The following is a 14,819-nucleotide window of genomic DNA, read 5'->3' as shown; positions in this document are numbered from 1 at the left end:
ACATTTCAGATTAATTGCTTCCATTAACAAAAAAAGAAGCAGCCCCTCTGTCTGGAAAGTAAGAGTTTTAAGCTGAGATGACTAATTAGGGTAAGTCTTAAAAAAATATGTCCTATATTACATTTTTAATTATATCAGAACTATTTACTAAGTAATAATAGTTCATAAACTCAGGGTTACTTGAACTTTGGACACTAAATGTCAGGTCTAAAATAAAACTTACAAAAAATTGCTCTTTTTTTTTATAAATATAAAATCTTTGTATAAAAATCCAAAAAATTTTCACTTTTCAAATTAGAGAGAAATGGAATGACTCTTTTTTTTCTCTTGGTCTACAACAATGTTCCCCGTCCTCCCCCTTAGCATTTCACCAAAACTCTGTATCTTTTCAGATCTTAGCATGGTTTAGAATTTCTTCTTCAATTTTGAAAAACTGTCCATTAAAAAGGATGCCTTTCTGCACATCCTGAGTATAAAATCTGTAACATGTAAGCTGTCTTCACAGTAGGTAGTATTTTCAAGTATGCATACTTATGTTGAATCAATATTTTCCCATTTTGAACCTTCTAAGCAATAACCCTTGGAAAATGCTATGCACTTTGCTAATGCACTGTTACATAATCACCACAATACTTCAGAAATGGATTTGAGTCATTTCACCAATAGCTAATAACCTCGGCTGCCATTCCTGGTAAGATGCTGTCTTCTTAGATGCTGGACTTGGTCATTCATTTGCTCTCACTTTTAAAAAAGAAAGGCCAAATCACAGTGATGCAAAAATAAAGGCTTATGAAATTTGGACAACATAGAGGTCTGGAAAAATATAGTAAGATGAAGAAAAGTAGAAGGAGGAAAAAGAGGAGTAGAGGTCATTATCATCTCAACACCACACGCACCAAACATATGGGGGTAAAATGGTACACGTGTCAGTCCATCCATTCCACTCTCACCAGGACCCACTGGAGTATTAGCATATCCATTTCACAGATGGGAAAACTAAAGCTCAGAGCAGTTGTAGTACAATGTCTAATGCAAACAGCTGTTTGAGTTGGGATTCAACCTGGGCCTAACTGACTCTGCAATTCAGAGTCTTCATGAGATTCCATGAAGTCTCTTTGAAAAAAAGCATCATTTGAAATTGGTCAGTTGAAGGAGGATACAATATTTTGCCCATAAAAGTTATCAAGTGAATCAAGAAACCTCAAACACTTCTTTGCAGCCAAAGATGGAGAAGCTCTTTACAGTCAGCAAAAGCAAGACCAGGAGCTGACTGTGGCTCAGATCATGAACTCCTTATTGCCAAATTCAGACTGAAATTGAAGATAGTACGGAAAACCACTAGACCATTCAGGTATGACCTAAATAAAATCCCTTATGATTAAACAGTGGAAGTGAGAAATAGATTTAAGGGACTAGATCTGATAGACAGAATGCCTGATGAACTATGGACAGAGGTTCGTGACATTGTATAAGAGACAGTGATCAAGACAATCCCCAAGAAAAAGAAATGCAAAAAAGCAAAATGGCTGGCTGAGGAGGCCTTACAAATAGCTGTGAAAAGAAGAGAATCAAAAAGCAAAGGAGAAAAGGAAAGATATACCTATCTGAATGCAGAGTTCCAAAGAATAGCAAGGAGAGATAAGAAAGCCTTCCTCAGTGATCAGTGCAAAGAAACAGAGGAAAGCAATAGATTGGGAAAAACTAGAGTACTCTTCAAGGAAATCAGAAATACCAAGGCAATGATTCATGCAAAGATGGGCTCAATAAAGGATAGAAATGGTGTGGACCTAACAGAAGCAGAAGTTATTAAGAAAAGGTGGCTAGAATACATAGAAGAACTATAAAAAAAAAAAAAAAAAGATCTTCATGACCCAGATAATCAAGATGGTGTGATCACTCGCCTAGAGCCAGACATCCTGGAATGTGAAGTCAAGTGGGCCTTAGGAAGCATCACTACAAACAAAGCTAGTGGAGGTGATGGAATTCCAGTTGAGCTATTTCAAATCCTAGAAGATGATGCTGTGAAAGTGCTGCAATCAATAAGCCAGCAAATTTGGAAAACTCAGCAGTGGCCACAGGACTGGGAAAGGTCAGTTTTCATTCCAATCCCAAAGAAAGGCAATGCCAGAGAATGCTCAAACTAATGCACAGTTGCACTCATTTCACACACTAGCAAAGTAATGCTCAAAATTCTCCAAGCCAGGCTTCAACGATATGGGAACCACGAATTTCCAGATGTTCAAGCTGAATTTCGAAAAGGCAGAGGAACCAGAGATCAAATTGCCAACATCCACTGGATCATCGTAAAAGCAAGAGAGTTCTATTTCTGCTTTATTGACTATGCCAAAGCCTTTGACTGTGTGGATCACAATCAACTGTGGAAAATTCTGAAAGAGATGGGAATACCAGACCACCTGACCTGCCTTCTGAGAAATCTGTACACAGGTCAGGGAGCAACAGTTAGAATTGGATGTGAAACAACAGACTGATTCCAAATAGGAAAAGGAGTATGTCAAGGCTGTATATTGTCATCCTGCTTGTTTAACTTATATGCAGAGTGCATCATGAGAAACGCTGGACTGGAAGAAGCACAAGCAGGAATAAAGATTGCCAGGAGAAATATCAGTAACCTCAGATATGCAGATGACACCACCCTTATGGCAGAACGTGAAGAACTAAAGAGCCTCTTGATGAAAATGAAAGAGGAGAGTGAAAAAGTTGGCTTAAAGCTCAACATTCAGAAAACTAAGATCATGGCATCCGGTCCCATCACTTCATGGCAAATAGATGGGAAAACAGTGAGAGACTTTATTTTGGGGGGCTCCAAAATCACTGCAGATGGTGACTGCAGTCTTGAAATTAAAAGACACTTTCTCCTTGGAAGGGAAGTTATGACCAACCTAGACAGCTTATTAAAAAGCAGAGACATTACTGTGCCAACAAAGGTCACGTCTAGTCAAGGCTATGGTTTTCCCAGTGGTCATGTATGAATGTGAGAGTTGGAGTATAAAGAAAGCTGAGTGCTGAAGAATTGATGCTTTTGAAGTGTGGTGTTGGAGAAGACCCTTGAGAGTCCCTTGGACTGCAAGGAGATCCAACCAGTCCATCCTAAAGGAAATCAGTCCTGAATATTCATTGGAAGGACTGATGCTGAAGCTGAAACTCCAATACATTGGCCACCTGATTCAAAGAGCTGACTCATTTGAAAAGACCCTGATGTTGGGAAAGATTGAAGGCAGGAGGAAAAGGGGATGACAGAGGATGAGATGGCTGGATGTCATCACCTACTCAATGGACATGAGTTTGAGTAATCTCCAGGAGCTGGTGATGGACAGGGAGGCCTGGCGTCCTGCAGTCCATGGGGTCGCAAGGAGTCGGACACGACTGAGTGACTGAACTGAACTGAACTGAAAGAGCATTTTTTTTCCTCTTTCCTCTCCCTTATGTAACTGTGTTAAAAATTATATACTTAATATCAGGGTTATTGGTAGTAGTGGAAGATAGGAGAACAGCACCAGGGTTGGCATAGAAAGAGTATTCCCATGCAATTACAATGACAGTTGACATGGTAATGTCAGAGTAATTTAAAAAAGACTTTTTCACAAAATCTACAAACAAGAAATGCCAGAGAGGGTATGGAGAAAGGAGAACAATACCATTTGTATTGTTGTTGGGAATATAACTTGAGATAGCCACTATGGAGAATAAGATAGAGTTTCTTTTAAAAACTAAAAATAGATCTATCACATGACCTAGCAATCCCACCACTGGGCATATACCAAGAGAAAATCATAAGTCAAAAAGACACATGTGCCCCAGTGAGTGTTCATTGCAGCACTGTTTACAATAGCCAGGACATCAAAACAACCTAGATGCCCAGTGACAGATGAAAGAATAAAGAAGATGCAGAATATATACACGGTGGAGTATTACTCATTCATAAAAAGGGGCAAAACTGCATCATCTGTAGAGACATGGATGACCCCGGAGACTGTCATACAGAGTGAACCAAGTCAGAAAGACAAAAACGAATATTATGTATATATGTAGGATCTGAAAAAAGAACTGGATAGATGATCTTATTTATGAAACAAAAATAGAGACACAGATATAGAGAACACACAGATACCAAAGGGGAAGAGGGGATGGGATGAGTTGGGAGATTGGGATTTGTATATATATATAGATAGATATAGATATATATATATATACTATTGATACTGTATATAAAATAGATAACTAATGAGAACCTACTGTATAGCACAGGGAACTCTACTGAATGCTCTATGATGACCTAAAACGGGAAGGAAATTCAAAGAAAAGGAGATCTATGGATACATACAGGTGATTCACTTTGCTGTACTGCAGAAATTAATACAACATTGTAAAGCAACTATAACTACTCCAATAAAAATTTTGTAAAAAAGATTCTTAACAAGATTTCTCTCTCTTTCTCAACATACACACAGACACAGACACACACACACACATTTACACACACATATAATGCATTTACTCAAAGAAAAGCTGTGAAATTAACGTCACAGGATACTACTGTCATTAAATCTGACTAAGCAAAGCTATTTCCTGGAAGAAACTAATTTTGAGTCAAATTTAAAGAATGAAATATTCATGGTGAGTGTTGAAATAGGAAGGGTGCAGAGAGGAAATTCTTAATAAACATTGGAAACATCAGGAGAGAGATAATAAAGGCAGTGATAAACACATAAATATCACTTAGCTGGGCAGGATATGACTGCAAAGAAATGGCAATGAAAGTGACACAGTGTGACACAATAAATACTACCCATGTAATGAAGGAATATAACATACTGAATTAATCAGCACTCAGTAACAGCTATGAGAGACTTGGACAGGAACATTCGATTTAAAAATTCCTAAAAGGCTTTGCTTTGTGTCTATCATTAAATAAGTGAAGATACCACAGTGACTTGTTCAATCCATAACTAGTTAGCTACCAAGCCGCCAGTACTTTAATTGCACCCATCAAGTCCCAGGAAAAGTCCCCATTGTCAGCCCCCTTTCACTTTGTGGTCAAGCAGCCACCTGGTACTTAAGTTTCTGTTATTATTAAGGATCCTGAGGCCATAACAGACACACCCAGGAACAATGACTCAGGGAGCACCCAAGACTTAACTCAGGAGATGCAGGTCTGAGCACCTTGGGAACCACACTGCCCTAATTCTCACTAGATTTTTGCTTATGTGACTTCTCCATATTTCACAAGAGTGAGAGTCACATCCCACAGAAGACGCTAGGCTAGAATTAGGAAACAGAAAAACCAGCAGTATCTGCTTAAACATTTACATATTCAAGATGATCAGAAATGATGACTTTATGGATATCTACCACTAAGTGACTAGAAGAAAAGTGACTTTAATGAAAGATGACTTTTCAAAGTACTTAGAGGAGACATTTTCATAAGAGGTATTCGTGGTAATTAGGAATAAATGCATGTATCATCTTGGGAACACCTCTTGAGAGACAAATAATTACCTGGGAAAAGTCTTGCTAGACGCTATCAGACTTTATAAAGTTGAACCAAATATAATTATGTCAACCATACAGTAACATAAATAGAAGGAGATTAACAAAGAGCCAGTAAATAAAAATAAGATCCTCTTAGGGCACAGGGTGCTACCTGCAGTTGGATTTTCTCATAGGAAAATTCTCAAATAATCAAATATGCCAAAGAAAAGAAAGGAAAACATCTCTGAACAACTTGTAAGTGACAACTGGCAAAAATAAAATGAATAAATACAAATCTGTGAATCCTTGAAATGCTATAAAGATTATATTCTGCTTATAAAAGCAGAATGATTCAGAGATAAAGCAAATGCAATAAATTAGCAAAATTCAAAAACAAAATATTCCCAGTCAAGAGAGATGAGATAGATCATCACTTTTATTTCCTTTCTCAAGGGACTGGAAGGTTAGTTTGGTGGTTATGATCGGACTTCAAATATTTGGACCTGTAAGAAAACGTCTTTTGAATTCTTTTTATTATTTTGATTTTTTTCTATTAAATGACATTTATTTCATAAGCAGTTTATCTCATTTGCAAACAGAACAGTGAAAACAAATTTAAATTCTTTTCTGAGATTGTTAACTGGGTTCAGCTATGCTGGTTCCTTGCACTACTTATTATGACCTCATAGCTTCATAGTCTCATAATGATTAAGAAAAGAATTTCCATAGACTTCCCTGGTGGTAAAGAAGTGGTTAACAATTCACCTGCCAATCCAAGGGACATGGGTTCGATCTTTGGTTCCGGAAGCTTCCACACCCCATGGGGCAATTAAGTCTGAGCCCCACAACTACTGAGCCCCATGCACCCCAGAGCCTGCGCTCTGAAGCAAGAGAAGCTACTGCAATGAGAAGGCCACGCAAGGCAGCTAGAGAGTGGCCCCTGCTCACCGCAGCTAGAGAAAGCCGGCAAGCAGCAATAAGACACAGCACAGCCAAAAAGAAAATTAAAAAACAAAAAAAATTTCCCTAAGAAATGTGGGAGCAAGAAACTTTACTCTGCCCTCTAAACATTATTCAAGTACTTCATGGGGAAAAAAAAGATAATCCTCTTTGTACATTTCATCCTCTCATGACAATTCATTGACAGTTACCAATAAAGAGAATTTGTCCTCTGAAAATAGTTCAGAAACAAGAAGTTTATTGTGATAACTAATAGGCTAGAATCTTAAGGTTTACAAGAGCCTAACTCAGCTGCTGAGTCATGAAAAGCAGGCAGAATCTTTCAAAGGCAACGTGTTCTGACAAGCTATGATTTCATAATAATATTTCACAGCAATATTTTCTGTTCTTATTTTAACATTTTTCACAGGACCTTGTTCAGTTATAGGCAAGCAGTGCAAAATTGTTTAAAAATGTGGTCAAACTCTGTCTTCTCTGGAGTATTGGATCCTTCAAAAGTCTTTAAATTAACATTGTGACATAGCAAGAAACGTCCAAAATACTCGCACAACATACACCCCATATACTTACAGCCCATTGGGCCAAACTATGTATTAAATCTGGCAAGAAACAAACACATTCTCCAATGCTTTTGGGAAAATAACAGAAAACCACTAAGTTATCTACTGTGATTTACAGTCAACTTCACTTTACTCAACTTATAAAGTCCAGATAATTCTCTTTCTTTGAATTCAGAATGGATATATGCATGCAAGGTAATAGACATACCTTGGATAAGTGTAAAGGTAAAATTCTTCCTTATTTTATGCCACTTGGAATTGGTGAAAGAGAAGCAAAGCATCATATTATTGTTTTACAGTTTGGACTTTGAGTTCCTTGTTTGCTAATTCAAGTGGGAATTCCCAGCAGACAGTGACCAGGCAGAGGATATTACTTTTAAAGGTTTACTAAATAAACAGTTGTCACATTAGAAACAAAAATACGTCAGAGGGTCATGACTAATGTTCAGTGTCCATTCATTGCTCGCCTAAGAGCTCAAGCTAACTTCTGAATTTCAGTTTGCATCACAGATGTGCAATGCCCCAAAGGAGACTGCCTGGGGTTCAGGCTGAGGAACCAATAACTGCAAAGATTAACATAATAAAAATACGAAGCTTCACTTATACGTTTTTCACTTTTCAGTTAACACTGTAGTTCAAAAACATACTGTCTCCCCAAACAGAAATTCACAAATATTACTACTTGGTATTTGTTATAATACCTATGAAGTGAAAGTGAAGTGAAAGTCGCTCAGTTGTGTCCAACTGTTTGGGACCCCATGGCCTATACAGTCCATGGAATTCTCCAGGCCAGAATACTGGAGTGGGGAGCCTTTCCATTCTCCGGGGGATCTTCCCAACCCAGGAATCAAACCCAGGTCTCCCGCATTGCAGGCAGATTCCTCACCAGCTGAGCCACAGGGGAAGCTCTCTATTACCTATACAAGGACTCATATATGTTGAACTAATATACTGAATTTATATATAAGTTGAACTATGAGAATTTTAAAGACTGGATCATTCTATGCTCTGTAAACAAATTCTACAGTTGTATTTTGTATTCTCAAGTTGTGCTGCTTTACAAAATACAACTGCGGAATTTGTTTACAGAGCATAGAATGGTCCAGTTTTAAAAATTCTCATAGCTCAACTTATTCAGTGAACGTTTGGATACCTGCCATGTGCCTGATTCTACAGCTAATTTTTAACAATTGGAATAGAAGAGTGCTTTCTTAATGTAATCCTGCTACAGGGGTTAATATGAATACAAAGTCAGCTTTTTTGAGCTTTGAAGATCTAAGGGGAAAAAAATCACCTTACTTTGCAAAGGCTGAATGTGATATTGGTCTTAGAACATTGTGTCTCCTTAATGAGAACTAGAGATTCTTAGTTGCCTGTCTTGCAAACCATCCTGTCCCTGTGGGTTTCAAGGAATCTAATGTATCTGTACTTCATAAAAGCATGCTTTCCCAAGCATCTCTGTGTCTTGTGGACATGAAAGAAAGCAATACCAGGTATGTCTGCATCCCAAACCGCTTTTAGGTCTAAATTTTTATACTGCATAGTATACATAGATAAGTTATCCATAGATATACATAGTATGTATAGATCCACTGTGTGGATCACAATAAACTGTGGAAAATACTTAAAGAGAGGAGCACCAGACTACCTTACCTGTCTCCTGTGAAACCTGTATGCACATCAAGAAGCAACAGTTAGAACCAGACATAGAACAAAGAATTGTTTCAAAACGTGGAAAGAAGTATGTCAAGTCTGTATATTGTCACCTTGCTTATTTAACACACATACAGAGTACATAATATGAAATGCTGGGCTGGATGAATCTCAAGCTGGAATCAAGAAGGACGGGAGAAATATCAACAACCTTAGACATGCAGATAATACCACTCTAATGGCAGACAGTGAAGAGGAACTAAAGAGCTTCTTGATGAAGGTGAAAGAGGAGAGTGAAAAGGCTGGCTTGAAAGTCAACATGCAAAACACTAAGGTCATGGCATCCAGTCTCAACACTTCATGGCAACCAGATGGGGAAACAATGAAAGACTTCATTTTCTTGGGCTCCAAAATCACTGCAGACAGTGACTCCAGCCATGAAATAAAGGCATTTGCTCATGGGAAGGAAAGCTATGACCAACCTAGATAGCATATTAAAAAGCAGAGACATCACTTTGCCAACAAAACTCTGAATAGTCAAAGCTATGTTTTTTCCAGTAGTTATGTAAGAATGTAAGAATTTGACCATAAAGAAGACTGAACGCTGAACAATTGATGTTTTTGAACTGTTGTGCTGGAGAAATCTCTTGAGAGTCCCCTGGACAGTAAGGAGATCAAACCAGTCAATCCTAAAGGAAAGCAACCCTGAACATTCATTGGAAGGACTGATGCTGAAGTTGAAGCACCTGATTCAAAGAGCTGACTCATTAGAAAAGAACCTGATGCTGGGAAAGATTAAAGGCAAAAAGAGAAGTGGGGTGGCAGAGGATGAGCATCACTGACTCAATGGACATGAATTTGAGCAAACTCCAGGAGACAGTGGAGGACAGAGGAGTCTGCTGTGCCGCAGTCCATGGGGTCGCAAACAGTCAGACACGACTTAGCAACGGAACAACAACACAGTATCCATAACCAAGAAATAGACATGTCATAGTTAACAATCATAATCTTTTGTTTATGTAGTTTAAAACTCAATAAACAACTTGGGAAATCTTGTTGTAATTTCCAAAGCACCATGAGGCATGGTGCTGAGTACATAGAAAGCTCTCAATAAGCTTTATTATGTTAATTAAAAAATATTTCTACAGTTTTGTCTGAGCTCTATGATAGAATTTCTGAGATTGATAAGCCAATATAAATATTTCATAAAGAAAGCAGACACCCTAACATGCTAAGCACCTCAGAAACTTACTTCAGAATTGTACATTACCCAGCCTGATTAAATACTGTTTTCACACAACTCAGGAGACAAATAAGAAAATCTATGCTTTATTCAAGGGGTAAATAGATTCAAGAGATTAGATCTGATAGAGTGCCTGAAAACTACAGACGTTTATAACATTGTACAGGAGGCAGTGATCAAAACCATTCCCCCCAGCCCCTGCAAAAAGGCAAAATGGTTGTCTGAGGAGGCCTTACAAATAGCTGAGAAAAGAAGAGAAGGAAAAGGCAAAAGAGAAAAAGAAAGATAATACCCATCTGAATGCAGAGTTCCAAAGAATAGCAAGAAGACATAAGAAAGCCTTCTTAAGTGAACAATGCAAAGAAATAAGGAAAACAATAGAATGGGAAGGACTAGTGATCTCATCAAGAAAATGAGAGATACCAAGAGAAAGTTTTATGCAAAGATGGGCACAATAAAGGACAGAAATGGTATGAACCTAACAGAATCAGAAGAGATTAAGAAGAGGTGGCAAGAATACAAGAAGAACTATACAAAAAGGTCCTAATGACCCGGACAATCATAATGGTGTGGTCACTGATCTAGAGTCAGATATCCTGGAGTGTGAAGTCAAATGGGCCTCAGGAAGCATTACTACAAACAAAGCTAGTGGAGGTGATGGAATTCTAGTTGAGCTCTTTCAAATCCTAAAAAGATGGTGCTGTGAAAGTGCTGCACTCAATATGCCAACAAATTTGGAAAACTCGGCAGCGGCCACAGAACTGGAAAAGGTCAGTTTTCATTCCAATCCCAAAGAAAGGAAATGCCAAAGAATGGTCAAATTCCCACACAATTGTACTCATTTCACATGCTAGCAAAGTAATGCTCAAAATTCTCCAAGCTAGGATTCAACAGTATGTGAACTGAGAATTTCCAGATGTTTAAGCTGGATTTAGAAGAGGCAGAGGATCTCCAGATCAAATTGCCAACATCCGTTGGAACAAAGAAAAAGCAAGAGAATTCCAGAAAAACATCTATCTCTGCTTCATTGACTACACAAAAGCTTTTGACTGTGTGGATCACAACAAACTATGGAAAATCCTTAGAGAAGAGAAAACAAGACTACCTTCTGAGAAGGGAATACTTTCTCACCTGTCTTCTGAGAAACCTGTATGCAGGTCAAGAAGCAACAGTTAGAACCAGTCATAGAACAATGAACTGGTTCAAAGTTGGGAAAGGAGTATGTCAAGGCTGTATATTGTTACCCTGCTAATTTAACTTATATGTAGACTACATCATGTGAAATCCTGGGCTGGATGAAAAACAAGTTGGAATCAAGGTTGCCAGGAGAAATAACAACCTCAAACATGCAGGTCATACCACTTTAATGGCAGAAAGTGAAAAGAAAAGAGCCTCTTGATAAGGGTGAAAAGAAGAAACTGAAAAGTTGGCTTGAAACTCAACATTCAAAAAACTAAGATCATGGCATCTGGTCCCATCACTTCATGACAAATAGATGGGGAAATAATGGAAACAGTAGCAGACTTTATTTTCTTGGGCTCCAAAATCACTGTGGACAGTGACTGCAGCCATGACATTAAATCACTTGCTCCTCAGAAGAAAAGCTGTGACAAACCTAGACAGCATATTTAAAAAGCAGAGACGCCACTTTGTCAATAAAGGTCCATATAGTCAAAGCTATGCTTTTTCCAGTCATCATGAATGATGTGAGAGATGGACCATGAAGAAGCCTGAGCACCAAAGAAAGATGCTTTCGAACTGAGGTGCTGGAGAAGACTCTTGAGAGTCCTTTGGACAGCAAGAAGATCAAACCAGTCAATCCTAAAGGAAATGAACCCTGAATCCCTGAATATTCATTAGAAAGACGGCAGCTGAAGCTCCAATACTTTTGCCACCTAATGCAAAGAGCAAATTCACTGAAAAATACCTTGATGCTGGGAAAGACTGAGGGCAAAAGAAGTGGGCAACAGAGGATGAGATGGTCGGATTGAGTCCATTGACTCAATGGACATGAGTTTGAGCAAGCTCCACGAGATAGTGAAGGACAGGGAAGCCTGGTGTGCTGCAGTTCATGGAGTTGCAAAGAATCAGGCAGCATCGAATGACTGAACAACAACAAAATGCTTTATTTGCCAAAATAAACTATATCCAGAGCAAGAATTAGGGCTCTGTGTGCTTAAGAACAAAGAAAATTTTACCAGATTTACTAACCACATATTTCCTTTCAGAGATTAAGGAAAAGTTAAATGATTTAGATTATGAATGCATCAAATCATCCCATTTCCAGTCCATACACCTTAGACTTCATGGATGAAGGTCTCTCAGATGTATGAACATGATGAAGAGAAGGAAATCGCCAGCTGCAGCAGGGACCCAACACCTGATCTCAGATACTTGCAACACATGAGAAACACAGCCTGCCCATATATCCGTATGTATAGTTCCTGAAAGTAACAAGCATGGTCTGTACATGTAGAGATTCTTACTAACATATGTAAGAATGTTAGTCCCCAACCCCCGGGACACGGGCTGCTACCCGTCTGAGGTCTGTTAGGAACCGGGCTGCATGGCAGGAGGTGAGTGGAGGGTGAACACGCGAGGCTTCATCCATATCTCCAGCTGCCCCGCATCACTCGCTGTACAGTCTGAACTCTGCCTCCTCTCAGATCAGGGGTGGCATCAGTTCTCAGACAAGCATGAACCCCGCGGTGAACTACTGGGATCTACATTGCTTGTTCCTTATGAGAATCTAACGCCTGGTGATCTGAGGCAGTGACGCTAGCATCAGAGAGCAGCTGCTACTGTCTCCCGTCAGCCCCCAGATGGGACCGTCCACTTGCATGAAGACAAGCTCAGGGCTCCCCTTGATTCTGCATTATGATGAGTTGCATGATTATTTCATTATATATGATAACATAAGAATAACAGAAAAAAATTGCACAATAAATGTAATGCACTCAAATCATCCCCAAACCGTTCCTCTCACCCCCTCCACCCTGGTCTGTGGAAAAACTGGCTTCTACGAAACTAGTTCCTGACGCCAAAATGGTTGGAGACTGCAGTATTGATACTACTCTGGTGATTTCCCACGTTTCAAATCTCTCCTCTAGGGATAGAAATATTACCTTTCTTCCTTCTTTGATCATCTTCCGAATGGTTTCCTTAATCGTAAGTAGCTGTGCTCTTGGTGGATGAAAGAGGAGTTCAATGTGCGTCCCCCCTAAGAGTCCAGGCATTACATACGGCCAGCCCAAGTCAAGATTTGGGGCTTCCACGTCGGACTCCACAGGCCAGTAAGTCCCTGAAGATGAAGCATCATCGCAGGAATTATCAGTACCATGTGCCACGCTTTGTGCAACTTTTTGAACATTGTTCAAAATGTAATTAATTTCTTCCTCAGCTAGAAAGCCTGACACTCGTTCCTTGACAAGAAATTCTTCGTATGCATCTAACCCATGTTCAATTAGCGTGTCCACGGCCACTCGGTACCATTCCTTGTAGTGAGGTTCAATGTAATTGTCTGATTTACACTCGTCATTCAAGGAGGAAAGCATTGATGAACACTCCATGCTTGCAAATCTTTGACAAGGGCACTTTCAAATGTCCATTCGTGCAGGAATGAGACGTATCTGGATGTTTAAAAAGAAGAAAATCAAAATCAGAATTTGGAAATCAAATGTCTTAAAATCCTTGTCAACTGTTATTTCTACCTTTATTCATTTTTACTACCAGCTCAATATGATATACATTTTATATTCAAAGTGGCATTAGTAATACCACAATCCACATAATCCCAATAATTATTATGGTATTATTCACATAATATTCAATAATAATGGTATTATTCACATAATACCATAATCCAAATAAGTTAAACTGATTTCCTTTCACAGATTCTTAGTTGATAAATCCCTTCCCAAGATACCTCTAAATTTAGTTTTTCATTTAAGGAAATATAGCTTCCTCCTCTGACATTCTGAAAGCCCATCCTTCTTAAATTTAATCTGGGATTATACATGGTGTGATTAGAATCAGAATAAAACCAATGCCTGGTCAGCCATTTATATAAATCTTTACCAAGTACCTGTTAAGCATATATCCTGATGAAACATAAAAAGCTCAAAACACTTGCCTTCCAGGAATGTATTAATAAGATGAAGAGGTGAACTATACACGCAAAGCTGTTAGTTACCACTTTGAACAAAGACATATACTGCTAAGGGCCAAAATGAGTACTGTTTGTAGTCAAGGCTTTTGGAATCAAAGCAAGTCGAGATCAACACGGAATAGAAGAGATACATTATGGATAGCCTAGAGAAGGAGGTGGGTTTCAGCTGAACCTGGGACGATGAGTAAAAATATGATCAGATGTCAAGAAGGAATATTTTCATCCCACACAGGAATGTAAAACATAAGCAAAAGCACAGAACAGATATGAGCTTGGTACCTTCAGAATTCATTTAAAAAGAAAAAAAAAAAAAAAGACAACTTAGTCTGCTGGAAATCAGGATCCTTGTGTGAGTGGCAGGAGATAAAGGGGAATAGAGAAAATGGAGCTAGGTGTGGAGGCCCACGGGAGGTTGTTGTGATTCAGCAAAACTTGTGCTCAAAACAATTAGTCTGGCAGCATCAGGGGAGTAGAGGAGGGATACGGAGCTGAGAGAGCCTTTCTCTTTTCAAACTCCCAGTGAGGATGTGACAAGAATATTCTAGCAATGGTTCAAAGCACAAACTTGAAATCTGATGGCTTGATGGCATATAGGTGACAAAGACATTCAGGGCATCAAAGACAATTCAGATTTCTCTTAGGAAGGAAAATCTGCCAACCCAAGCCCACGCCCCATCCCTCACAATGCCCCCAAAGTGCTATTCGTTCCCCCATTCCCCGTGTCAGATACTGGACTGGACCTTGT

At 38.9% G+C, this 14,819-nt stretch overlaps 1 protein-coding gene across 1 annotated transcript in view; it reads right to left on the bottom strand.

Moving 5' to 3' along the window:
• FAM83B (family with sequence similarity 83 member B) overlaps positions 1-14,819 on the bottom strand; it is a 101,352-nt gene that overhangs the window by 65,179 nt on the left and 21,354 nt on the right. The window contains exon 2 of the mRNA XM_020878258.2: positions 13,032-13,535. Within this exon, the coding sequence (XP_020733917.2) occupies positions 13,032-13,475 (444 nt within the window). The 5' untranslated portion in view covers positions 13,476-13,535. The remainder of the gene's footprint in view (positions 1-13,031; positions 13,536-14,819) is intronic.

Source organism: Odocoileus virginianus, chromosome 27 (assembly GCF_023699985.2).
Source record: "Odocoileus virginianus isolate 20LAN1187 ecotype Illinois chromosome 27, Ovbor_1.2, whole genome shotgun sequence".
NCBI classification, from domain to species: Eukaryota; Metazoa; Chordata; class Mammalia; order Artiodactyla; family Cervidae; genus Odocoileus; species Odocoileus virginianus.
The sequence above is the reverse complement of the archived record's forward strand: the minus strand, read 5'-3'. Positions and strand labels throughout refer to the sequence as shown.